Source organism: Hibiscus syriacus, unplaced genomic scaffold (assembly GCF_006381635.1).
Source record: "Hibiscus syriacus cultivar Baekdansim isolate YM2019G1 unplaced genomic scaffold, ASM638163v2 tig00010533_pilon, whole genome shotgun sequence".
Classification (NCBI taxonomy): Eukaryota; Viridiplantae; Streptophyta; class Magnoliopsida; order Malvales; family Malvaceae; genus Hibiscus; species Hibiscus syriacus.
In genome coordinates this window covers 2,518,922-2,546,722 of record NW_024062223.1, presented here as the reverse complement: position 1 = coordinate 2,546,722, position 27,801 = coordinate 2,518,922, and the positions used below count along the sequence as shown (strand labels likewise).

The following is a 27,801-nucleotide window of genomic DNA, read 5'->3' as shown; positions in this document are numbered from 1 at the left end:
TGGGTAACCTACTTTAATAGTCACTAATGTTTTGATAAGTTTATTTTTTACCATTAAAGTTTGAAGTCAGATTACGGTCACTAACGTTTTTGATTTCTAACAAAAAGATCATTCCATTACATATAAAATAACGTTTTTGATTTCTCAAAAGATCATTCCATTATCAATAAAACATCAAATAAATTGATGATGTGATAATTAGGGGACGGGCATGACTCCTCCACCCGAAATCCGACCTGACCCGTATAATATATATCTTCTACTCGACACGAACCCGACTCGATTTTTTGAAATAAAATCCAAACCCGACCCGAAAAAATAAAAAAATATATTTTTATTTAATAAAAACAGTGATTTAATTAAAAAATAATATATAAAGGGGTATTATTGTAATTATTCCTAAATATATAAGGTAAAATTATATTTTTTCCGGGTCGGGTCAGGTCGGGTATTTTTCACCCTAAACCCGAATCCGACCTGAATACAACCTTTAAAAAAACTCGACTTAACTCGAACCCGAATTAAAAAAAAAACGACCCGATCGGGTTGGGTCCATGCACATCCCTAATGATAATGTTTTGAAAAAAGTGTAATATTTAATTTTACTGTTAAATTATATCATTAAAACATCAAATAAAAAGACAATTTTATATTTAATTTGTCGTCAAATGATTTCTAATTTCTAACTCTTGACAGAGTCGAGAAATGCTCGAGAGAGATCATCTTCGTTTACATGGCTGACAACAAGATCGTTCACGGCTTTCGTCCCGCGTCTATACAAAAATGTAATACTTAAAGGTAATGCTTTTGAAAGTAATTGATTTCAGTGAAAATTGAAAGGTAATACTTTTGAAAGTATTAGATTTCCATAATATTGAATCTTTCGTATGCCGCATCAAATAAGAAATAAATAGCAGAATTCCCTCCGCAACAACATTGTCAAAGGATAAATGTGGGCTGCACAATTCCATCTTTAGCCCAAGGATCTCAGCAACGATCTCGTTCTACTCCAATAAACATAGTTGTTCAAACTTAAATCATCGAAAGCAATAAATTATCTTCAATCACTGCAACGACTCAATAATTCAGTCATAGAATCTCGTTTTGGTCATGGATAGTTCCGTTTGTGGATTTGTATATCACTACTTTGATTATCAACCCTCGTAACAATGTTAATCCAAAGTAGTGTCGGTCCTTAAACAAAATATCCGTACCATAACGATGTTCAAAGTCCCTCCTTATTATTAGTATCGATATTGTACGAATACAATTTGATACATTTTAAATAGTATCGATATCGATTGTTTAAAAGATTATAATTAAACATTTAATCCATGTATTTTATATTGTTTATGTTTTGACCTCAATTGATGTGATTCTTACACTTTAACCCTTAAAGTCATAATTAGTCTAAATAATTATCTCATATCAAATTAGGGTCAATAAAATATTAAATTAATTTTGATCAGTTAATGTAACATCGTCAATCCAATTCTCGACTAGACCGAATTGAAGGGGTCATACATAAGATAACAACTTTAGCATGAATTTACTGTAGACATGTGTCATACATTTTGGGATAAAAATTACTCTAACATTATAAGGAATTCAATAAATTAGTAAAAAAATATTTATTAAAAAGAATATCAAGAGAAATTTAAAAATTAATCTAAAATTTATCGGGACAGGGCGGGGTCGTGTTTAAGTAATACAATCTCGGGTCGGGATAGGGTATTGTACTGAGGGTAAGTAGTGCTCTTTGGAGAAGGCTTGTACCATTTGGAGAAGTCCTTGATTGGAGCTTACAAACAAGCCAAGTTAACTGAATTATCTTTGGGTTAAAAACAAAATGGTACAAGCCTTCTCCAAAGAGCACTACTTATCCCAACTAGAACCTTAACAATAAAATATAGGGTAAAGTACACAAATGTTCCCCCAATATAGGCACTATTTTATTGAGTCTCACAACTATTAAAAGTTATAAAATGGTCCCTCAACTATTGAGTGTTGTTTTGTTAAGTCCTTTGACTATTAAGAGTTATAAAATTGTCATCCAACTATTCTGATGTTCCAAACTCGTTTGAGCCAGACGTTAATCTGTTGATTGAGATATGATAAAATCTGATCCTAGAACCGTGTTGATAGGCACCAATAAAATATGATTTTATCATATATCAATCAGCAGGTTAATGTCCAACTTAAATGACCATAAATTTTTAACGAAAAATGACGAGTTTTTGAACATATGAATAGTATCCTATAATGGAGAGACAATTTTATAACTTTTAATAATCAAAAACTCAATAAAGAAATACTCTCAGTACACCATTTATGTACAATACCCTAAAATATATTTAGGGATGGACACGGGCGGGACGAGACGAATTTTTACTATTACTTAAACACGACCCTGCCCGATCCCGATAAATTTTATTGTTAAATGGTACAGCCTTCTCCAAAGAGCACTACTTACCCTCAGTACAATATCCTATCCCGACTCGAGATTGTATTACTTAAACACGACCCTGTCCGTCCCGATAAATTTTAATATTTCTCCCACCCTGCCCCCGCCTCAAATTTTAGATTAAAAACCCAACCCCAACCCGACCCAAATATATTAATATTTTAAAATAATATATTTTATAATAATATTTTATATTTATTTATTATATTTTAAATTATTAAAATAATATATTATATAATAATTTTATATTTTTAATAATTAAATAATATATTTTAATATATAAAAATAAAATCCTTAAAATCTTAAATATATTATATAAATATAAAAATTAATAATTTAAACCAAGTTGGGTCTGTTTTTTCCACCTTAAATCCGGCCTCGACCCACCCCGAAATTATTTTTCATATAACCCGTCCCGCCTCGCCCCCAAACCTCAAAAATTAAAAAAAACCGTCCCTATAGGGTCGAGTCGGGATCCGTCGATTCGAGCTTTTTGACCATCCCTAAATGGCTAAATATATTAACATGCCAAGTTCAAGTCTAAACATATACTAATATAAGAGTGATTCAGAAAAGAAAATCAAGTTTTATACAATCTCAAGCAGGGGAGTTTTGTTGTTTTTATAAGAGCTCTGCGTTCAAACTCGTGAAGCAACTTTCGATTTCACAGTCCATCAAATTCACAACTGGAACAAAAGTAGATTTAATTTACAAAGAAATTCGATTCCACAAGTTGCTAATGCTATATAAACACTATATGCTATACCTTACATATATCGGTGAAACAATCACTGATTTTCAGGATCAGTCTCGATTTCATGGGCCAGTTCTCTGGTCAGCCTATCGGCACGATCATCGTGTCCGCCGGCGAACGTATAGACCCGGAAAGCGAATTGGAAAGCCCTCCACAGCATTTTAGTGCACACTTTCTTTGTTGCTTCACCTTTTCCTTTGGACACTTCATTTCCTGCCAATTTTGCTTCTCTTCTCTCCTGAATTAAGTGAGGGAAAAAAGAAAAAAAACAGGCTTTACATTTGGTTGAGAAGGGAGACACAGAGTTATATTAATGACATTGTAGTCTGGGTTCGAGTTACCTTCAGTATCAACTCCATGCAGTTGGAGGAAACATCGACCATTGCTTCTTTGATTCGTACAATAATTTGGAAGTCAAAATCTATGTTGTGTGTCTTTAATTTCTTGGCTTCTTCATCCTTGGTTCGCTCCAGGGAGTCTATTTCCTTTTTTATCTGTTCAAGTAATAATCTGTATTAATGTCTATTGATGAGAACTGCATTACAAACTGTTATGTCAATTCAAGAGCCAAGTGATACCTTGTCGAAGTAACGTTCAACCTTCTCATAAAGCTGGGTTAAAGGAAGCTCAATCTTCATGTTTTGTAGCTCAGTCAACCTTGATTCTAACTTCAAATAAAGAGCCGCTGCTGTCCTTATTGCTTCCAGCTTTTTTCCAGGGAAGCCTTCAAACCTTGCTAGAACCTGCAAATTGCAAAATTTTGGAGGTCGTCCAACGATTCATGCGACAATTGGTTCATCCGTATGTAGAACGATAAAACTAGAAACAAGAGAAAATTTTACCTGACTTTCATCTGTTAAGTTCTCGAGAATGGATTCCACTGATTTGTGGAACTTTATTAGCTCAGACATGTCACTGGTTTTGAATGTACTGATGGAAGTTTTGATTTCTTTGATTGATTTTTCATATTTCTTAGCATCTTCTTCGATTTGTATGAAGTAAGTTGATCTGAGACCAAAACAAAGTGAGAAAAAAATATGAAGAGCCGCTTATTGGATTTTGATGCAAGATATATATACCTCTTTGTCATCTCTGCTAATGCATCAGCCATTCCTTGTTTTCCATTGCCGCTGTTTGCAGCACCACCTCCACCCTTTTTTCCATTAGCTGCAAAGGGGCCTCGCTTTGGAACTCCTTCTACTTTCCCCTTGAGATTTCGATATAGATTACCCATATGACTTGATCTCTTCAATCTAGTGTCTGCTTTCTTGGAGCGCACGCTACCAGGTAGAGGAGGCGGTGGAGCACCTCCATTCGCCCGTGACGCTCCTGGTGGTGGCGGCAGCATTGGTCCTGATCCTTTTGAAGCCATCATGGGTGGTGCTGGTGGTGAGGGTCGTATTGATGCAGTTCTAGTAGGAGGAGGTGGTGGTGGTTCTGTAATTGGTGCTGATATACTTCTGGGAAGAGGAGGTGGTGCTGGTGTAACTGGTGCTTCTTTTGCCACTACAGGAGGTGCTGATGGAGGGAGTGCTGCTTTTACTTCTATAACTGGCGCTGGTAATGGTTGTGCTGCTGTTACCTCTATATTTGGCATTGTTGGCGCTGGTAGTGGTTGTGCTGCTGTTACCTCTATATTTGGCATTGTTGGTGCTGATATACATCTAGGAAGAGGAGGTGGTGTTGGTGCAACTGGAAGTGCTGGTGGAGGGAGTGCTGCTGTTACCTCTATATCTGGCTCTGTTGGCGCTGATGGTGGTGCTGCTGTTACCTCTATATTTGGCTCCGTTGGCGCTGATGGTGCTGCTGTTATTACCTCTATATTTGGCTTTGATGGAGCTGGCGGCGATGGTACTCCGGTTGCTGCTGTTTCTTCCAATGCTGAACCCTGTGAGGGGGCCTCTGGTTCTTTTGCTTCTGAAATTGGTTGGGATGGCGTTGGTGGAATCTTCGATAAATCTTCTTCTGCTGCTGCTGCTGGTGGTGGTGGTGGTGATGCTGATCTGTCTTCATCAGCTTCTACATCTCCCGACAACTCAGGAGGTGGTGTCACTTCCGCCGGCGGAGTTAACAATGGTGTTATTGGTGGAGCTTTGCTTCCATTTATCGTTGTATCACCATATGCACCGTCTGAATCAGAAACTGGATCCTCTAGTGTCTCGTTCTGAGAGTTCAGATCCTCGGTTTCATCAACAAATTCATCATTTTCTTCATCTTGTTCCTCAATCAAAACCTTGTTTTGCTTCATTTCATCAACATCTTCACCATTTTCTTCTTTATCTTGTTCCTCAATCAAAACCTTGTTTTGCTTCGTTTCATCAACAACATCATTTTCTTCATTATCTTGTTCCTCAATCATAACCTTGTTTTGCTTCAAAAAACTGGGAACTTCATCTCCATAATCAGGAAGCATATATTTCAGTTGCTTAACATCCATGGGGCTCAGTTTCCCCACTGCTTGAATATTGACGGACAACACAACAGGCGAGGGATAAGAATGTTTTAATGGACCGTTCATCAACTGAGGCAGCACCGAAGTCGGTGAAGGGAAGCAATAGTCGCTTTCTTTACAAGGATTAACCTTTTGACATAAACCCTTATCATTCTCTTCATCTTCATTAATCATATCAGATTTCTCTCTTGCTATCTTAATCAACCCATTCAGTGACGCCACAGTAATTTCAACTGCCAAACGATGAAGAAGAAAGTGAAAACCATTATAAATTCCAATCAAGAACAAGCAAATTAACAAGGCAACTAGACTCTTTTTCGATACTGGAAACCGCAAACGAAAACGTTCCCAAAAGTTCTTGCAAGTGCTTCCTTTCTTCAAAAACCTTTAATCCCATTTTTCTTTGCAGTTTATCAGATTCAAACAGATATACATATAACAACAGGTAACATTCTCTGAGAAAATTTATTACATACCAAGTTTTTTAACACTTTTGTGCTCTTCATTGTTTATATCAAGTGTGCATTTGTCTATCCCTTCACCACTCATATTCGATACATCTGCTAGATCTTGCAATGTCTTGCAAAAGTAGATCAGTAGCTGTTTATAGGAAAATTCATGTAGATTGTTAGCATGAGATCAATCTTGAACTTATGCTAGAATCTAAACAGAATAACAGAGTTTTATGGAAAGGTTGCAAACCGTATCAAGAGGTAATTTTTTTAGTTTAGATCTACGGAACCGAGGTATGCTTTGAGGGTAGTACTTATGTAGATCTTTCACTGTTCCTATTATCATCTGCAGAATTAAGACATACTGGAAGATTAACTAAATGACTCCAAATGCATGAAGATTTTCGAATAAAACGAATAACTCGTCAGGGCCTAGTCAGAGTAATACATTTCAGGCTGATCATGAAGAGTTGCCTAAGAAGAAGGAGGCAATAAATGATACCTGATCTGTTGCTAAAGCTGTATTACAAGGTGGTAGATCAATGATGTCTCTAAATGTTATAATTTTCTTCCTAAGCTCCATCATCAGAATGAAGTTGCATTGCAATGGGGGTGAATTATCCTGATTGAAGCCCTTCCTTCTCTTTTGACTCTTGCATACCTTTGATAGAGAGGTACTTCCCTGTGCATATATACACATATATTCATGTAAGACCAAAATTTTCTTGAGGATTGCTGAGAAACATTATTGCATGATTTGTGAAGCAACATATAACATCATGACTTTTATCAAACATGACTCATGCAATCATTCAACAAAAAGAAAAATTGTGTTGAAATGGGAATTCTGTACAAATTTAACCATACAATAATCATAAAAAAAGACATTTTAAACAAATGAGCATGTTTTTCACATTGCCAACAACGGTGGGCTAGAGCCAGAATTTTATATTTCTGCAGACTGGACAACAATATATACACACACACACGCGATAAAGTACAATAAAAAAATCCAAGAGAGATTGAAAACATTTACCGGGACAAGTTCGACTGTTTTGGAACCAAAGAACATTGGCGTGAAACCACAGCATAGTGCACGCATGATCACTTAAAACGACGATCAGAATTCAATATAAAGAAGAAAGAAAAAAAAACGTCAATGGAACAATGATAGATGGACGTTGGATAATCTTAATAAAAGAAATATAAGAATATCCAAACGATAACAATCAAGAAGAAGAAACCCAGGTTCCAAAAGAAAGATCGATTTCGTGCAGCGCATTCGATCCCTGGATTTGTGACCTGAAACTCAAACCCAAAAGAAAAAGAAAAAAGAAAATAAAAAAATCTTAAACGACGAAGACGAGATGTTGTTTGAACATTGTTAGCAACTTTCTCTAAAAAGTTTGAACGTCAATAATAGAAATTTGCTTATTATGGACTGCACTCTCATCTTCTCTAACACTCCTGCTTTCTTGTGCGTGCTTTTACAAGTTAGTTGCTCAACCTCCTGCAATTCTTGGGTTTTGACCTTGTAAGTTTGGTACCATATCATCAATTCTTTTCTATTTTTGGTTATTCACTTTTGAAATTTCTTTCATATTAAAAGATTTAGTTTAATATATTTCGATTAATAGATCGGATATTATTTAATTAATTTTTAAAAAATATTAAAACTAATGTTATAAAATTTTTATGGTTAAGCATAAAGTCCTTAAACTATGCTCCATTTTCCTTTACGTTCCTAAATTATTTTTTATCAAAACAAATATTTAATTTTGTGTGATATGTCAATATTTTATTGGTTGAAGAAATTTTTCTAACTGAAAAAATTACTGGACTTAGAATGTTTACATATAATTGTTTAAGGATTTATTTGTAAAAAATATAGTTTAGAGACTTAAAGCAAAAAAGACATTTAAGGACTTATTTCTACTCTAAGCCTTAAAATTTTGAACTTTATTTGATAGAGTAGAAAGAAAATTGGAAGGATGAAAAATTAGAAGGGTAGAAAGGTGAATAGAATTAAAATTTTATTTCTATTGATTTGCAATGAGTCGAAACAAACTACTTAATATCTAACTCAAAAAGTTCGTTGGAAATTCGAAAATATAATATTTATTAATTTTTTTAATTAAATCATTAATAATATTAAAATTTATATGTTGTTTTTTAATACATTATAAGATTTTTATATACGTAAGGTTCAAGTTTGAGTTCGACCTTGTATCGAGCTCTATTTCAAGCTTCAATTGAGCTAAGTATGAGAATGTTTCTAGTTAAAAAATTTTCGAGCTCAAGTCAAACTTCAATTTAAATTTTGAGTTCGAGTCGAGTTTGACAATTTTAAACTCACAAACTTTTGAATTAAGTTGAGTTCGACTTTAAACATTTTGAATCAAGTAAATCTCAACAATACTCAAACATCGTTTGTTTACAACCCTAAATGTGAGTACAACTTTCTTTCTTTAGGTAATTTTCTTTTAGGGTTCATCATTTATGTCATTTTGGGGGCAGTTAAAGACCAAACCCACTAACTTTATGTTGAGATACCCTAAGCTAGGATACCTCATCTAATAAAGTGAGCCAATAAAACTCAATTGTGGTTAAAGCCTATGCTCAAAGCGATTTATAAAGGCCGTCACTCCCTTATTCGGTGACAAAGTACACGCAATAGTTATTAGTCAAAAGCAAAGAAAGATGCATTGAATTCATATATTATATATAGGATAACAATCCTTATATGTATAAAGAAAATGTTATGTTTTGATATCTAGTGTCTCCTGTTTTAAAAAATTATTAAGTAACACGTGTGATATTTATATTTTTTAAATAAAAATATTATTAAAAAATATGAACATGAAATCTGTCACTTAACGATTTTTTAACGATAGACGCCTAAAAATATAACGAAAAAAATATTAAATACCTATTTTTTTAAAAAAAATTATAGAAACCAATGTAAACAGATTCACAAGCTCTCCCTCTAGTAGCCCAACTCAGCTACTGCTACTACTACAGCCCAATACAATAGTCAAAATCTTCACCGAATCCGAATAAAGAACCCTTAAAAAAACCATCCACAAACTCTGCACCAATCATAGCAGATAGCAGAGCCCCCCATCCATCTCTTTCCTCCTCTTCTTCCTCGCCAAAGATGGTTGAACAAGAAGAAAATCTCAATTACTGGGGAAACATCTCAGAGGAAGAGTACTACAAGCAGCAAGGTATCAAAGGTTCAAAATCGTTCTACACTTCACCGAGAGGCCTCTCCCTCTTCACAAGATCATGGCTTCCCCTGTCTCAAAACCCTCCACGTGGCATCATCTTTGGGATCCATGGGTATGGCAATGACATAAGTTGGACCTTCCAGTCCACCTCCATCTTCCTTGCTCAGAAAGGGTTCGCTTGCTTCGCCCTCGACATCGAAGGCCACGGCAGATCTCAGGGTTTGAGATGTTATGTCCCGAGTGTTGATTTAGTTGTCCAAGATTGTCTCTCCTTCTTCAATTCAATCAAGCAAGATCCGAGCTTTGATGGGTTACCCTGTTTTTTGTATGGAGAATCCATGGGGGGTGCCATTGCTTTGCTGGTTCATTTTGCTGATCCCAAGGGTTTCCAAGGTGCGGTTTTGGTTGCACCCATGGTTAAAATCTCGGACAAGGTTAAACCCAGATGGCCAATTCCTCAAGCCCTCACTTTTATCTCCAATTTCTTGCCCACTTTAGCCATTGTACCGACAGAAGATCTCTTGCACAAGTCGATCAAGGTTGAAGAAAAGAAGATTGTCGGGAACAGTAATCCGTTCAGGTATAGAGGGAAACCCAGACTGGGAACCGTTGTTGAGCTCTTGAGGGTGACCGAGTTGTTGAGTCAAAAACTGAGTCATGTGAGTATCCCGTTTTTGGTTGTCCATGGCAGTGCTGATGTCGTTACTGATCCGGAAGTGAGCCGGACGTTGTACGAGGAAGCGTCGAGTCGAGACAAGACGTTGAAGATCTATGAAGGGATGTGGCACTCGTTGTTGTTTGGTGAGCCTGATGAGAACATTGAGATCGTTCGTAGTGATGTATTGTCTTGGTTGAATGATAGATGTAACACAAAGATCTGAGTAGGGTTTAATTTATGTATGATCTTTTGACTTCAAAAAGAAGATTAAATAATGAAACATATCATGTTTTATGAAATCTGAAAACCTGCCCAGAAACAAAAATGGAAATTCAATTCATTGAACAAAAAGAGCAAATCTTCTTCCCTACAAGCTCCAGCTCTGCTGAACTCAAACAACACAATGAACAAAGAAATAACATTAAAACGACAAACATTGATTCAACATTTAACCCAAGCAACATAAACCCACATGATGTTCTTACACTCTGATTGATTCCGAAACCGAACAACTTCGGTCATGTTTGCGGCTAAACCAGAACGGCAGCCACGAGTCGAAATTGAGAGCATAACTGGAAGGATCGTACTGTGACATGAACCGTTGTTTGCTTTGACTCTTCATTGCTTTCTTCAAACCTGCTTTAACTCCAAAATAAACTCATGCATCGTTTCTTCCCATATCTTCCCATGAAATCCATATGTTTTTTCTGTCATTGGAAACAAAATTCAATGACCCTTTAGGCTAAAATGTATGTCTTTTCAAAGAAACTTGCAATTTTCAACGGCAAACACTGGTTTTTATCTGGAATTTTACATTGGAGTGATGAGATTCTATCCGAAAGTGAGAGAGAAAAAGGGGTTACAATGGTCAGTGTGCAGTGGCAGTGAGACTTCCCTATTGTCGTAGTGTCAACATCTGATACGTTTGGTTTCAATCCAGAGTTTAAATTGGATGGCCATTGGGACCATTTCCCAGTTTGGTCTGCTGCCTGTGCAGTACTCAAAAGTCCAACCTTACCTAATGAAGTTAGATTCTTCTTAGCTCTTATAAATATTCGTATCCGATCTGAAAAATAGTCCTAAAATTATTGATGTCTCGGTCTTAAAAATAATATCAATTTCTTGTTTAAAACGGTTGATTTTATTCTTTTGATTCTCGTACGACGTATCAGCTCATTTGAACTCTCTAAACATATGATAATCTTCAAAATTAATCGAATATACATTGTTGGACGCATCCAATGTCAGACCTCACAGTCTAATGTCAAGCTACTTTCAACCAAATTGATGCATAAAAAACAAGCAATGCAAATTCCTCTTTAACTCGTCTCTTTTTGTCATCTTCAAAGCCATTTTGCTTTTAAAGATTCTACGTAAATTTCCCTCGTCTCATTTAACAACTCCACCCCTCGAATTCAATGCTTTGTGTTTAGGGTTGTTGTGCTCGCACCCGAATCCGAATTCCAGACAAAACGATGATGCAAGTAGTCAGTCCCTTTGAACGGAATAATGAGCCTTTTGAAATGGAAACAGAGGATATGGAAGCATGTTTGCTGTCAAAGGTGAAGTCCAGGGATATGTGGGCTAATTACTCTCAAAGTTCCGGCTACGCATCGCACCCGACATTCAACGATATCTGGCTGTCGATTCGTCTTCTATATCTGTTTCATGGAAGAGTGGTATAGTGGAAGGTAGATGATCCCTGCATCATTTCTGAAGTGAGAGGCCTCCTTTCCTTGCACTGGTTTTGACATGACACTGTACATATGTATGTTAAAGTTTTAGACTTTAGACATGAATATAGAAATGCTTCAAAATCATTTTAATACGAATAATTAACATATTAAAATACTTTAAACATGATTATAATTCACATAAAAGCTATATAAATACATGAATTACCAGTGTAATAAAATAAAAGCTATATAATTAACATATTTTAAACATGATTAAAATTAATAGTTAAAGTACTAAACGCGTTAAATTTTTAACAGTTAGATACTAAAATAAAACAATAACTTAAAATTAAGTATTATTTTAAAAAATTAAAAATTTAAATACTAAGATCAATATTAATAATTTGGTTCTAAATTTGTTGCTTACCCTAGAAAATTTTGGGTTTTGCTCTTCAATAAAGATATACCCGATTATAAAAACCAAAGTAAAGTGGATATGGACAAATACAAACAATACAATTAGTCCGTTTCAGTGTGCGAAAATCGTTAAATTACAATTGATAACTTAATTATTATAAAATTACAATTGGATCATTAAATTTCAAGACAAATACAAATAGGTCACACCATTAATAGATTATAATAAACAAATCATTTTATCGTTACTATTTTTTATTTTTAATAATAAGATGTCATGTCTTTTTACGATTAATTAATTGAATAAACCGTTTGTAACTTTTCTAAACTTGGTTATCCGTTTATAATAATATTAATAATAGCGCAGACTATAATGTATTTTACTTGCAAAACTAAAAGAATGTACAAAAGATAAACTAATAATAATACATTAAAACCAACAATCAGTTGCTATAGTAGAATGAGATACTAGATTCCTCAAACAAGATTAAGGGTTCGAACTCTGATGTTTATGAAACGAACAAATAGGATGCAAGGATCTGACACTACTCACGTGTTCATGATGGTAATGTCACTGATCCAAGGATCCGACACTACTCACGTGTTCGTGACGGTATAACATAGGATAATAGGATGCAATTAAAGCTAATTATGGAAGCTATTAGTATCCTCTTGGTGTTTCTTAATTAGCCTCAACTAATGCTTAACCTTGGAACTTTGAAGTTTGCCTTTGCCACAATCTTGGCCTAATGTGGTAATGTTTGACAAAAAAGGTTCAAGGCTCGAGTCTTGCTTGCCGGACTTCATCAAGCATAAATTTTGTGGGTTTCTAGTTGAGGAATGTAGTTTGGTTCGTGGCCGTTTTTCGATTCCTTGCTGTCCACTTAAACTATTTATGGTGAATGCTTGATGTTGATGTCGACGGTATTTCAAATGCACTATTATGAGTCGAGGTCTTTATAACCCAACTATATGATTAAGGATGTGTATTTATTGGATTATGATGAGCTTTCCTTGTTTAAGAACAAAGGAGTTGCAGAATAATATTTTGTTTTACAGTAAATTTATTTTCCTACACCGAGATCAATTGAGGAGCTTTAAACCTCCGAAAAGAGCAAACCCCAAATCACGATCGAAACCAATCCCCGAATCTTCTAAACAAACCAGGTTCTTGCTTATCGAACCGTAAAGCAGAGGAATCAAGAAGAAGAGGAGGGAAAATAGATGGGGAATGAAAGAAAAAAAGTAAGGAGTGAATAAAAAAACACTGAAATTGAGGGGGAAACGTTTACTAAGATTACCACGATGATCGCTCTTTTGATGATGTTTCAAACGATGGGAACACGAACATAAATCGACATGAAAAAGGGTCAAAGAAGGGATCAAAGGGAGCAAAATCGATTCAAAGGGTAACGAAGTCATATTATCTCCATATGCTCTTCGTCGACCCCAAATTGTGTTGAGAGAAAAATACCTTATTTTTCTGTTGTTTTAATGGATCGAATGAAGAAAAAACCAAACACAAAAGGATGAGACATATAAGAAAGAGGAAGAAAGCAAGACGACGAGGGGATCGGCGTAGGAGAAGCAGAGAAAGGTGAAGCATTGATGAACAGTACATGGCTTGACTTGGAACTCCCTGTTCGAAGAAGATTAACAGCAAGAAATGGGTGTGCGGCGGAGCAAATGGGGAAGCTAGGGGAAGAAGAAAAGTATATTGAAAAAGGGTAACAAAATTATAAAACGATCTCTAACTAGTATTTTACCCCGTGTTTCTTAGTAACATGTATTATTGCTCATAACATTTTGTGAGCTTTAACACCTGTATCTACCAGACTACCATTATACCAAGCAAGTAGCATGCAATTTCTTTTGAGATGATACAGTACATGTTTTCCAGGCCACTCTCCAACAAAAGCAACGAAACAAGCTATAAAAACCAATAATCTCTTCCATCGATCCGTATTTATTTCAAAAACTTATATAAGAAAAGGACTAGAATATTCATTTACTATGTTGTTCTTGCCGTCCATTCTGATAATATATTCCTTTAGGTTCATAGACCATCGGAGTACTCTACGTCGGGAGCTTTGGCCAATTTACCCATGTCCGCTCACCGCGATCGGAACCCTTTTGCCGAGGAAGAAGATGATGTCAACCCCTTTTCTGTGAGCTTCATTTCTCTTTATCCGCCGCCTTTATGATTTTCAAGTTCAATGAGTACATTATTTATTCTGATTACCGATTTGTGGATGTGATTCTCGCGATGTAAAATTTGCAGAACCCCTCACATAATTCACACTCAGGCTGCCGGCTCTTCCTCCTGAACCAGTCAGCTACAATTATGATCGCAATCCTGCCATTAACATGTCTCTCGATAGAGCAACGGTACGACGTTATTTTCTTCCTAAAATTCATAATATTTCTAAATTATGAATACAGTTGCCATGTTGTAATTACGGCTATAACCTAATCGAATTGAGTTTAAATATTGCTAATTTTGATTCTACTTAAATAGTTTGTAGTTGAGTTCGACTCGAGTAAATTTGCAAGTTTAAAATTGTCAAATTCGATTCGAACTCGAAATAAAAATTGAAATTCAATGCAAGCTTGAAAAAAATTAAACTCAAAACATTCTTAAACTTTTTCGATTGAAGCACGAACTCGAGCTTGAACATGAATTTTAACTACATGAAAACCTTATATTGCATTTAAAAAACATATAAATATATTGTTTTATTAGTTATTCATGAACTTTTCTAGTAGATATTAAGTAATTTATTTTGACTCGTTAAAACTCGAGTCGAGTTAAATATGAACCGTACTTTAACTAAATTAAATATGAGTAATTTGTGATTTATCTTGTCTCATTTACAAACCTAGTTGCAATAACTTTAAAAATTATTATAATACGACAGCTACTTAATATTGCGTTCAATGAAATTATCGCATCAGTTTCTCGGAATATATGTATTAATTATGATGCTTGAAATGTAGACTTTGAAGCAGAAAGAGAGAGAACTTCAAGCCAAGGAAGCTGAACTCAAGAAAAGGGAAGAGGTAGTTAATTCATTTACAAACATGTTAATAACATGTTGTAATTGCTATGTAGTCCCTAGAATAGATTTCCTGCTTTGCACTGGATGAAACCTTGCGTTGCCCTTTATCAAATTTCTTATTACTATTATCTTTTGGGGACATGCATGCAGGAAGTTAAAAAGAAAGAAGAAGCTCTAGCAAAAGGTAATATTTGCCATTGAAGTTTGATTAGCCTTTCTTCTCTGGGTATTTTTAACCTTGTTCAAGTTAGATTATAGTAGGTCTGATGATTGTTCTTAAAGTTGCAATGCAACTTGTTGTTTACATCATATGTTTTCATTGTTGCAGCTGGGGTTTTTCTGGATGTGAAAAATTGGCCACCATTTTTCCCAGTCATTCATCATGATATTGCAAATGAGATACCAAATTATCTACACCGAATGCAATATGTAGCTTTCTCCACTTTCTTAGGTGTGCAAGCTACTTGTCGAAAATGCATAACTTAGATTCGAAGCTACGTTGTTTCCATTCTTCATTTTTGTTGAATTAGCGTATTCGAAACTTATGTTGCAACACTTGCATACGAGTCCGAGTAAACCCTAGGATCCAAGACGAGAAAAATGATGAATGTTAAATTATGCAGGATGGACCCTGTGTCTTTCTTAGGTATGCAAGCTACTTATCAAAGTGTATAACTTAAATCCGAATCTATGTTGTTTCGATTCTTCGTTTTTGTTGAATTATCGTGTTCGAAACTTGTGTTGCAACACTTGCATACGAGTCTGAGAAACACCTAGGATCCCAGACGACAAACATGATGAATGTTAACTTTATGCAGGGCTGACCCTGTGTCTTGTCTGGAATGTCATAGCTGTTTCCACAGCAAGCGTCAAAGGGAAAGGTTGGATTAGAAACCTCTTTACTTCCTTTTTATAATCTTTTGGTTTTGATTGATAAATCCTAAATCTTTAACATTTTTTAGGCATAAAGATATGGCTCGTGGCAGTCATCTACTTCATCATAGGTGTACCAGGCGCCTATTTTCTATGGTATCGTCCTCTTTATCGAGCTTGCAGGTACTAACTAATGTTGGGGAAAACGGGTTATTTCCCACACGAACGTAGTTTTAAAATTGACCTAGAATGTCAAGATCAAAATCACCAAAGCTTGCACAGCGGATAAACCTGTCAAACTATTGAATATTGAAACACAATGAAAAAACCGAATAAAAACAATAAAGGAGAGAACACACCAAATTTACGAGGTTCGACGAGAATATCGTCTACTCCTCGGGCACCACACCGGATGATAACTTCACTATATCGCCAATATTACAACAAATGGAATTCTTTAGAATTCCCAAAGTGGGAGAATGAAGAATACAAGAGGAAGAGAGAACTTGTTTTTGGGATGATTTCTAATGGAAATACTTAGGCATATTTATAGTTGAGTTTTAATAACAATATGTTCAAAGTTTGGCCACCTACCAAAGAATTTTTCAATGTGTACAAGTTAGCCACCAAATATGAAATTCACATGTTCAAAGTTTGGCCACCAACCAAGATGAAATTTCCAATAAGTTGGCCACCAACCAAGATGAAATTTCCAACTTGTCAACTTAATTTCTAGACAAATCTAACAAATCTCCACCTTGGCTTGAAATTACCAAGCCTACTCAACTTCTTCAACTCCCCAAATTTGTAGTGCTCTAATTGCGCTCACAAGCGCCACACACCCGAAGGTGTTCATACTTTTAGGATGTTAATCAAGTTCAAACAATGATTGAACTTGATTACTGTACCACCTTGGTCATTATATCTGCAGGATTTTCTGATGTCGTAATTTTCTGAAGTATAATCTTTCCTTCTTCAAAGATCTCCCGCACAAAGTGATACCTCACGTCGATATGCTTAGTCCTTGAATGGTAGACTTGATTTTTCGCTAAGTGAATAGCGCTCTGACTGTCACAATAGAGACTAATGTGACTTTGAACAACTCCCAAGTCTTCCATCAACCCGTTAAGCCAAATTGCTTCCTTTACAGCCTCTGAAACTGACATGTATTCTGCCTCTGTAGTAGACAAGGCCACCGTAGATTGCAATGTAGACTTCCAACTTACTGGGGCTTTAGCAAGAGTAAACAAATACCCAGTAGTTGATCGACGCTTATCCAAATCACCAGCATAATCGGAATCAACATATCCAACCACACACTGACCAAGTGCTTCATCCTGTTCAAAAACTAAACCAACATCCACAGTTTGTTGGAGATACCGTAGAATCCATTTTACAGCTTGCCAATGTCCTTCTCCAGGATCATGCATGTACCTGCTCACAACTCCAACTACTTGTGAAATGTCAGGACGCGTACACACCATTGCATACATCAAGCTCCCAATTGCATTAGCATATGGAACTTTTGCCATATACACTCGTTCTTCGTTAGTTTTAGGAGATAATTGAGAACTAAGTTTCAAATGAGAAGCCAATGGGATACTTATATGTTTGGTATTTTCATTCATGCCAAAACATTGTAATACCTTTCTCAGATACTACTTCTGTGTTAAACAAAGCTTCCCTCTCTGTCTATCTTTGCTTATCTCCATACCAAGAATCTTCTTGGCCTCACCTAGATCTTTCATCTCAAACTCTTGATTCAACTGAGCCTTTAATTCTATATCCTTTTGACTCTTCGAAGCGATCAACATATCGTCAACGTACAAGAGAAGATAAATGAAAGATCCATCTTTGAGCTTTTGCAAATACACGCAATGATCATATTTTCTTCTAGTATACTTTTGCCTCCTCATAAAGCTATCAAATCGCTTGTACCACTGCCCCGAAGATTGCTTCAATCCATATAGCGATTTTTTCAGCTTACAAAACTATTTCTCACAACCACCATCTTTGTATCCTTGTGGCTGAGTCATATAGATCTCCTCTTCTAAATCACCGTGCAAAAAGCCGTCTTTACATCAAGTTGAGCTAGCTCCAAATTCAACTGTGCTACCAAGGCCAACAATATTGTAATGGAGGAATGCTTCACAACAGGGGAAAATACTTCATTGTAGTCGATTCCTCCTTTTGAGCGTAGCCTTTAGCTATCAACCGTGCCTTGTAGCGAACATCTTTCTTTCTATGAGATCCATCTTTCTTTACAAATACCCACTTGCATCCAATGGCTCTTTTACCTTTCGGTAATTGTGCCAGTTTACAAGTGTTGTTCTTTTGGAGAGATTGCATTTCTTCATCCATGGCACTTTTCCACTTATCACTTTCCAAGCTTTGTATTGCTTCTTGGTAAGTGATAGGGATATCATCATCAACAATTGGAAGAACATAGGCCACTATATCAACAAATCGAACAGGTCTACGAATTTCTCTCTTTGGCCTTGTAACTGCAAGTGGTTCTGGTGTCTCCAATGGTTCTTGGGTTTGAACCTCTTTATCTTTTGATTATTCTATTGGAGTTGAAGAATCAGCTGCATAAACTTCTGGGATCATCGTCTGCTGAAACTCCACCTGTTTTGGAGTATGCTCTACTTGCTGCGGAGTATTACTTGTCTGGACAGCTTCACTTGTTACCTTTTTTACTAGGGCAGATTCATCAAAGGTAACATCTCTGCTACAAATTATCTTCTTGGTGTCTAAACACCAAAGGCGGAATCCCTTCACTCCATGGGTGATTCCCATAAAGAGAGCCTTCTTTGCTCTCGGATCAAGCTTGGATTCCTTCACATGATAATAAGCAGTGGATCCAAATACATGTAAGGAATCATAATCAGTAGCAGGTTCTCCAGACCATACCTCCAATGGTGTTTTTCCTCCTATCGCTGATGACGGCAGACGATTGATGAGATGGCCAGCATATGTCACAGCCTCAGCCCAAAATGCCTTGCCTAACCCAGCATTAGACAACATACATCGAACTTTCTCCAATAGTGTTCGATTCATACGCTCTGCCACCCCATTCTGTTGTGGTGTACGTCTAACAGTGAAGTGTCGAACAATACCATACTCATGGCAAACGTCAAAGAATGGGTCACTTTTATATTCCCCTCCATTGTCCGTCCTAAGACGTTTGATCTTTCTACCAGTCTGGTTCTCGATCATATTTTTCCATTTCAGGAAAATTTGAAGCACTTCATCTTTAGACTTCATCGGATACACCGAAACTCTTCTGGAAAAGTCATCTACAAATGTTACAAAATAATGGTTTCCTCCCAAAGACGATGTCTTTGAAGGACCCCATACATCTGAGTGAATATAATCTACAATACCTTTTGTATTATGTATAGTGGTGCCAAACTTCACTCTCTTCTGCTTTCTCAGAACACAATGCTCGCAAAAGTTCAATTTGCAAGCCTTTGCACCTTTCAACAATCTTTTCTTTGCCAGAATTTGCAAGGATTTCTCTCCAGCATGTCCCAACCGCATATGCCACAACTGGGTTGCGTCCAAATCATCACCCCCGGAAACTGCTGCAACTGCTCCAATAATTGTACTACCTTGGTAGTAATACAAATTATTTTTCCTGATGCCCTTCATCATCACAAGTGTGTCATATGTGACTTTTAAAACTCATCTCTCATAGTGACTACTGAGCCTTTGGATTCCAAGGCTCCCAACGAGATGAGATTTTTCTTCAAACTGGGCACGTATCGGACATCCGTCAGAACTCTGGTTGATCCATCTTGATTCTTCAATCGAATTGAACCTATCCCAACAGTTTTACAGGCATTGTCATTGCCCATATAAACAACTCCTGCATTTAGTTCCACTAAATCGGAGAACCACTCCCGATTAGGGGACATATGATAGGTGCAACCCGAATCTAATATCCACTCATCGGAATGGAATGTTGTTGATGAAGCAAACAATGATATGTCAGAGTCATGTGCATCATGCTCTGCAACTAGGGCTGTAAATGAGACGAGACAGATCGCGAGCTACTCGAGATCAACTCGATCAAGGCTCGATAAATACTCGGATCGAATGGACTCGACTTGAGCTCGAGCTCGACTCGATTTCTTAACGAGCCGAAACGAACTACTCGATACTCGACTCGAACAGCTCGTGAGCAGCTCGAAAAAAATGTTATATTATAATTTTATATTTTTTAAAATTACATTATTAAAAATACATTATTGATAATTATAAAATTTTAAAAATATATTAAAAATTCAATAATACAACTAAGACATCTCATCCCTTATAATTATGTGATAGGGTTTATAGTTTAGTATTTAGGGTTTATGGTTTAGAGTTTATAGTTAGGGTTTATGGTTTAGTGTTTATAGTTTAGTGTTTATGGTTTATGATTTAAGGTTTATGGTTTAGAGTTTAAGGTTTAAGGTTTAGGGTTTAGGGTTTAGGTTTTAAGTTATGCACATGAAGCTAACATACAAATTATGCAAAATGATGTTATGTGATATGGTACTAAAAGAAAAATAAAAGTCCATTTAATTAAGCACATGTTAGATTACACCCTAAACCATAAACCCTAAACACTAAACACTAAATCCTTAACCCGATTATGTGATAGGGGTTAACTTATGAAGGTAACATACAAATTATGCAAAATGAAATTAATGAAATTAACAAGGGTTTATATGTAAATAAACTAATAAATCACACTTGGTCAAATCAATCAATAGGTCCATTATCAAAACAAACGGTGATCAAAACATAAAATAAAAATAAATTAGCAACCCAAATCATAAAAACGTAAACCTTGATTAATGACGAAATCAGAAGATTACAAATATAACAGGTCCTAAAATGGTAATACTCTATTTCTAAAACACGGCTTGAATACCTGTCCACTGTCCACGTTTCTTTGGTTTTATTTTTTCTCTTCAACTCTCTGTTTTTTGTATCCTCAAGTTTTCTGCAACAAACATGGGGACTCTCGATTATATTTCAAACTTTTGCATTGTCTCCGAAAGGAGGAGTAAACACAAGCCAATGCAGTACCTTTCTTCTTCTTCTTCTTTGAATCAACAATTCAAGAAACCACCTGCAAAACTCCACTTCCCTACTAATTGTGTCAAAATTTCTCAGAGGGGCCAACTGAAAGTTCCTTATTCTTATTATGAGCCTGCAATGTACTTTCAGTACATTTTTTAAACTAGAGCCTATTTTCTACTATCAGATTCGAATACTCAGAAGTCACCAGACTCATCAGAAATGAAAATATAAAAGAAGTTCGGCCAGTCCCCTGTTTTCGTTGCTTCCACTCTTCTGGAGAATAGTGGGCTTCCTCATAATGCAAGCCCTACGTCATTACTGAGTGAAGCTATTCAAGTCATAAGTTGTGGTTATGAAGATAAAACTGAATGGGGGAAGGAAGTAAGTGAAACCTTGAAATAAATCCAAGTTCTTAATCTAGGCAAGTTGTAATTTTATTAACATATGGTAATCCTAAAAATTTCAACTTGCAATACAGGTCGGCTTGATATATGGCTCGGTGACTGAGGATATCCTAACTGGATTCAAGAACGAGCATGATTTTTGTTGCAGAGCTTTCACAAAAGCAATCATGCTCCCTAAAGATCGATGATATTCTTTTCTTCAAAGCTTGATAATGTGACCATTTTATGTGCACAGGCAATGATGTTCTGTTGGTTGTAATTAAGATGTTGGAATCAATAAAAACAAGCTGCAGTGATTATTTATCTTCCTTAACCAATAAAGTTATAGCATAAGAAAAATGGAGAAAAGTCAATCCCCAACCAGTTGTTTTCTATTTCAGGGCCAGTAAGTTGAAATGGGTGTTGCCTAACATCCCACATCATAAAGATTTAAAGAAACAAGGCGAGAAGCAGCTTATAAAAGAAGCGGGATTGAACGTGGAAAAAATTACTTTTTGAGCTCAAAATTCGAGCTCCAATCGAGCTCAAATTCGAGCTTGAATTGAGTCTTGAGCTTTAATTAAGCTCTTGAATTTTTTTTAATTCGAGCCTTTTCGAGTTCGAGTCGAGTTTTAATATTATCTTTCGAGTTCGAGTCGAGCTTGAAAATTTTAGGCTTGCGAGTTTTCGAGTCGAGTCGAGCTTACATTTAAAGTTTTTGAGTTCGAGTCGAGCTCAGCAATACTCGAGCTCGACTCGACTCGTTTACACCCCTATCTGCAACACATGTATATGGATCAACTTTTCCTTTCTTCTTCAGCTTCGGACAATCTTTCTTCCAATGGCCTTTCTCATGACAAAAGGCACATTCATCTTTTCCCAGTCTGGACTTCGACTTTGATCTCCCTCTCCACTTTGGCTTTTGACTTTTCGAGCGACATCTTGCCATCATGGCCTCCGCTGCTTCGTACTTGCTCTCTTTCTTGGTTTGGAGCAGCTTTTCCTTTCTTCTTCAGCTTCGGACAATCTTTTTCCAATGGTCTTTCTCATGACAAAAGGCACATTCATCTTTTCCCAGTCTGGACTTCGACTTTGATCTCCCTCTCCACTTTGGCTTTTGACTTTTCGAGCGACCTCTTGCCACCATGGCCTCCGCTGCTTCGTACTTGCTCTCCTTCTTGGTTTTCTTCCTGAGTTCATAACTATACAAAGCAGCAGTTACATCTTTAAGGGTAACATTATCCTTACCATGAAGTAACGTTGTCTCAGGTGCTCAAATTCATCTGGAAGAGATGACAACAACATCAAAGCCAAATCTTCATCTTTGAAGGTTTCATCCATGCCCAATAAGTCTTCCACTAGCTCATTGAATGCAGTGATGTGTTCATTCATACTGGTGCCTAGTTGATAATCAAATCTGAACAATCTTTTCTTCATGTGGAGACAATTCTGAGAGCTTTTCTTCAGGAATTTTTCCTCCAAAGCTTTCCACATCTTACTTGTAGAAGTCTCGTTCTTGTAGCCATACTTCTGCTCCCTGAAAGACAAGATCGAATCGTGCTGCACGCCAAACGATTGATTGTTCCCCATTCTTTCTCCTCCATATATTCGGGTCTTTCTTCCTCAATGTCGATGTCTAGACCTTGTTGGAATAAAAATAAATCGTCTAACACCTCGCCTTACCACATGCCAAAATGACCGGATCCATCGAACAACTCCACCGAGAAATTTGTATTTGACATCACCCTCCTCACCGGTCCAAATGAAGAGCTTGATATCTCAATTGATCCATATTTTGGCATTTTAATTCTAACGAACAATATTCAATATCATGAATTGTATCTTTTCAGCAACGGAACCACCAGGATAACCTTAACCGAAGCTCTGATGCCAATTGTTGGGGAAAACGGGTTATTTCCTACACGAACGTAGTTTTAAAATTGACCTAGAATGTCAAGATCAAAACCACCAAAGCTTGCACATCAGATAAACCTGTCAAACTATTGAATATTAAAACACAATGAAAAAACTGAATAAAAACAATAAAGGAGAGAACACACCAAATTTACAAGGTTCGACGAGAATATCGTTTACTCCTCGGGCACCACACCGGGTGATAACTTCACTATATCGCCAATATTACAAAAATGAAATTCTTGAGAATTCCCAAAGTGGGAGAATGAAGAATACAAGAGGAAGATATAACTTGTTTTTGGGATGATTTCTAATGGAAATACTTAGGCCTATTTATAGTTGAGTTTTAATAACAATATGTTCAAAGTTTGGCCACCTACCAAAGAATTTTCCAATGTGTACAAGTTAGCCACCAAATATGAAATTCACATGTTCAAAGTTTGGCCACCAACCAAGATGAAATTTTCAATAAGTTGGCCACCAACCAAGATGAAATTTCCAACTTGTCAACTTAATTTCTAGACAAATCTAACAACTAAAACCCCGTTCGATCATTTCGAATTATGTTCTTCGATCTTTGTTATGTTTAATGAGTTATCTTCTCATAATCATGTTGCAGGAAAGACAGTGCGTTTAGGTTTGGATGGTTTTTCATGTTTTATATGGTAATGTGCATCGTTTTTATGTATCTGGTGACTAGTAACCCTTGCCAGCTTCCTATAACTAGCTATTTTATACCTTTTTTCCCTGTTCTGGCTTACAGATACATATTTGCTTCTGCATCTATGCTTCGGTTGCTCCACCTATAGTTTACGATGGATTATCATTCTCGTGAGTTACTATCCTAATCTATTTCTTCCATCAGCCTACCTATACTTGGATAGGAGTGTTTCAACTTTAATATACTCGCAACTGACATATTTTCGTAACTTGATTAAGACTTAATATGATGTTATGGGTGGTGCAAGGGAATCTTGAGTGCAATAAATGTTATGAGCCACCATGCTTTAGTTGGGGTGAAGTTAAAGATCGTTTCTTTCTCTTGAATCCTTTGATCAGAAATCAGAAATTAACAAAACATTTTGCATTTTCCTATTTGCAGATATTCTACCTCGTTGGGTTTGGGTTATTCTGCGTCGAAACACTGTTAAGCATGTGGGTCATTCAGGTATATCGTCGAACACCTTGAAATCATTTCATTCTTCCGTAAAGCATGGATCGCTTGATTTGATTTCGTGGGGGATTTCTAAGAATTACCTTTTTTTTACAGAGAGTTTACAGGTATTTCCGTGGCGCTGGTAAGGCGGCAGAGGGAAAACGTAATGCTGCAAGAGGAGTCGCCGTGGAAACAACACGATAATGAAGCAAACTCATCATCTTCATTCATGGCTACTTGCTTAGATCACTTTCTGTGTGAAACCTCGGTTATTCGATCTCGACTGTAAAAAATTAAGCTACTCAACTTATAAATATCATTTAATTATGGGTAAAGTATAGTAATGGTCACTGAGCTTTTTTAAAACTTTCATTTATGTCCCCAACTTTTAAAACATACAATACAATCCTCCAACATTTAGGTCATTTGCAATATGGTCCCCGATGTTATACTACATTTAGTACATTTGCAATATGGTCACTAAACTTTTCAAGCACTTGCATTTAGGTCCCCTAACTTTTAAAACTTGCAACACAATCCTAAATTTCATTTTAAACCCCAAATTCCTTTTCGATCTCAAAATTCCTTTTCGATCTCGAATTTTATTTTTCGCTTCTCTCTTCTCATTTCCAGCATAACTTTTCAGTCGGGGATGAGAAATTCTAATCTAACTTTGAATTATGTGGAGGTGTTGACTTGAATAAGGGTCCATTGAGAGAAGACCAAACCAATGGACTATCAGGACTATCAACGATTCAAGGTGTAATGTTAGATACATGTCATCTCAGGTGAATCATAGATGTTCGATGAAATGCTTGTGAGAAAAAAAATGGGATTAGAAATACAGAGTTGACAAATACTACTAAGATGAACTAAGTATCTTTGTTGAAAGTCACCAACAAAGCTGGAATTATTTTGTATAAATGACATATAATAATTTCTTCGTTTAATCCTTGTGGTTAAAGATTTTCCAAAAGATGATCAAATAAATGAAATCATAAACAGCGCATTCACCTCTTAGTCTCTTTCTCTCACATGCACTCTCGTTTGGTTTTTGTTCTTTAATTTTCCGCCATGTAAAATCGTAAACCCAAGCAGTGCTCTGTCTTTCAGCTTTTTTTACAAAGAAAAAATGGAGGAATAATTGTTGGAACGCAACACCGATTGCGTTTATTTCTTAGCCTTTCCCCCTCACTTGCAAGAAGGTATTTATTTTCTCCTTTTGGGCTATCCGAAAGTAAGCTTTTCCTCTTTCGTACTTTCCCATTTTCAGCTCACATTTTTTGTTTTTTGTTGAAATTTTTATGTTTCTGGAACTGCATGTCAATGATATGTATATTCAGTGTTAGTTTTGAACCAAAACCATCTAATTTTCGTTCTTTCTTCTTAATCAAAACTTTTAATACTCTTTATGAAAAATATTCAATTCATCAGAATAGAAGTGAAAGATGGTCCTAGGCTAACTTTTTTTATCTTATTGTTTGATTTTTCTTTAAATCAGGGAATTGATTGTGAGTATCGACATAGTGAAATCGCCAGACTCAATCCGAGATAATGCTGGTACTAGTTTACTGGGAATTGTATTGATCCTATCTGTGGTTTTCGGCATCCTGTGAGCTCATATTATTTTTAATAAGTTCATGTTGATTATGGGATTGATATATCGTGAACAAATTGGATTTTTTACATGTTTTGGAAATTTTACAGTTTTATTGTATTGAATTATAACTTTAGAAGACAATTATGTATGCACGCAACTCGAAAGTCATCATGACATGTAATATATTTGGAGCAGCTACTTGACCCTGTCATAATGCCTTTCGAGTTACGAAAGAGACTGAGAGGTGAATGCGCTGTTTGGTATTTCGTTATATTTGATCATCTATTGGAAAATCTTTAACCACAAGGATTAAACGAAGAAATTATTATATGTCATTTATACAAAATAATTCCAACTTTGTTGGTGACTTTCAACAATGATACTTAGTTCATCTTAGTAGTATTTGTCAACTCTGCATTTCTAACCCTATTTTTTACTCACAAGCATTTCATCGAACATCTATGTTTCACCTGAGATGACTTGTATCTAACATTACACCTTGAATCGTTGATGGTCCTGATAATCCCTTAGTCGGGTCTTCTCTCAATTGACCCTTATTCAAGTCAACACCTCACATAATTCAAAGTTAGATTAGAATTTCCTATGCATCTCCGACTGAAAAGTTACTCTTGAAATGAGCAGAGAGAAGCGAAAAAGGAAATTTGAGATCGCAAAGGAATTTGGGGTTTAGAATGAAATTAAGGATTGTGTTGTAAGTTTTAAAAGTTGGAGGCCCTAAATGCAAGTGCCTGAAAAGTTCAGTGACCATATTACAAATGTACTAACGACAGTGTAATGTCGGGGACTACATTGCAAACGAACTAAATGTTGGAGGATTGTATTGCAAGTTTTAAAAGTTAGAGGACCTAAATGAAAATTTTAGAAAAGTTCAGTGACCATGACTATACTTGACCCTTTAATTATTTAAACGTTATTCTCAAAATTTTAAATTTAATAATTAAAAATAAAAGGTTAAACGCGTTTTTGTTAATTAAATTGTACTATCAGTATCACATCCCTTCCAATTTTATATATCTAAAAGCAAAAATGATCAACAGTACTAATCTTCGTGAGCTTGCGCCAAACGTTTTCTCTATTTTTTTTCTTCTAAAATGTTAAAATGTTCTACAATGTAAAACTAGGGATGGGACCTTAACCCAACGGGTTTCAAACTGATTCGATTCGATCGGGTTAGATTTTTTATTTTAAATTTTGGGTTTGAGTCAGGTTGGGTCAGATTCGGTTTTATGGTAAAAAATATACGACCCGATTCGACTTAAAAATATATAATTTTATCTTATATATTTAAGAATAATTACAATAATAATTACCTATATATATTTTTTCAATTAAATAACCGTTTTTATTGAATAAAAATAATATTTTTTATTATTTCAGGTTGAGTCGGATCGAGTTTAGATTTTATCTCAAAAATCGAATTGGGTGAAGGATATATATTTTTCGAGGTAGGATCGGATCGGATGAAGGAAGTAAAATTTTTGAGTCGAGTCGAGTTGACTCAAACCCGACCTATACCCATCCCTAGGTAAAACCAGAAAAATATTAATGAAATGAAGTTAGTACGGATTTATTTAGAGATGTGAGATACATTTTACAGTGTATTTCAAATTTGTTAT

The 27,801-nt window shown here is 35.9% G+C and overlaps 2 protein-coding genes and 1 pseudogene across 2 annotated transcripts; 2 read left to right on the top strand and 1 right to left on the bottom strand.

The window, feature by feature from the left end:
* Nucleotides 1-3,088: 3,088 nt before the first annotated feature.
* On the bottom strand, nucleotides 3,089-7,291 carry LOC120204055 (formin-like protein 3). Its single transcript, XM_039204146.1, has 10 exons — nucleotides 7,159-7,291; nucleotides 6,625-6,804; nucleotides 6,373-6,468; nucleotides 6,147-6,270; nucleotides 5,581-5,903; nucleotides 4,298-5,451; nucleotides 4,061-4,226; nucleotides 3,797-3,961; nucleotides 3,560-3,712; nucleotides 3,089-3,456 (listed from the first exon to the last, which is right to left on the bottom strand). Exons 1-10 carry the CDS (start codon nucleotides 7,222-7,224, stop codon nucleotides 3,253-3,255), a joined length of 2,631 nt encoding a protein of 876 aa, XP_039060077.1. The 5' UTR covers nucleotides 7,225-7,291; the 3' UTR covers nucleotides 3,089-3,252.
* A 1,928-nt stretch (nucleotides 7,292-9,219) lies between these two features.
* Nucleotides 9,220-10,244, top strand: LOC120204266 (caffeoylshikimate esterase-like). Its single transcript, XM_039204381.1, has one exon. It carries the CDS (start codon nucleotides 9,280-9,282, stop codon nucleotides 10,231-10,233), a length of 954 nt encoding a protein of 317 aa, XP_039060312.1. The 5' UTR covers nucleotides 9,220-9,279; the 3' UTR covers nucleotides 10,234-10,244.
* A 3,964-nt stretch (nucleotides 10,245-14,208) lies between these two features.
* LOC120204267 lies at nucleotides 14,209-24,768 on the top strand (annotated as a pseudogene).
* Nucleotides 24,769-27,801: the final 3,033 nt, after the last annotated feature.

Bases quoted from the DNA above. Each gene is read 5' to 3' on its own strand.
- LOC120204055 (XM_039204146.1), bottom strand. From the start codon at position 7,224: ATGCGTGCACTATGCTGTGGTTTCACGCCAATGTTCTTTGGTTCCAAA. The intron at 6,271-6,372 runs GTTTGCAACCTT...TCCTATAAACAG, and splicing joins AAAAATTACCTCTTGATACG to CTACTGATCTACTTTTGCAA. The intron at 3,962-4,060 runs GTAAAATTTTCT...TGCAATTTGCAG, and splicing joins ACTTAACAGATGAAAGTCAG to GTTCTAGCAAGGTTTGAAGG.
- LOC120204266 (XM_039204381.1), top strand. From the start codon at position 9,280: ATGGTTGAACAAGAAGAAAATCTCAATTACTGGGGAAACATCTCAGAG.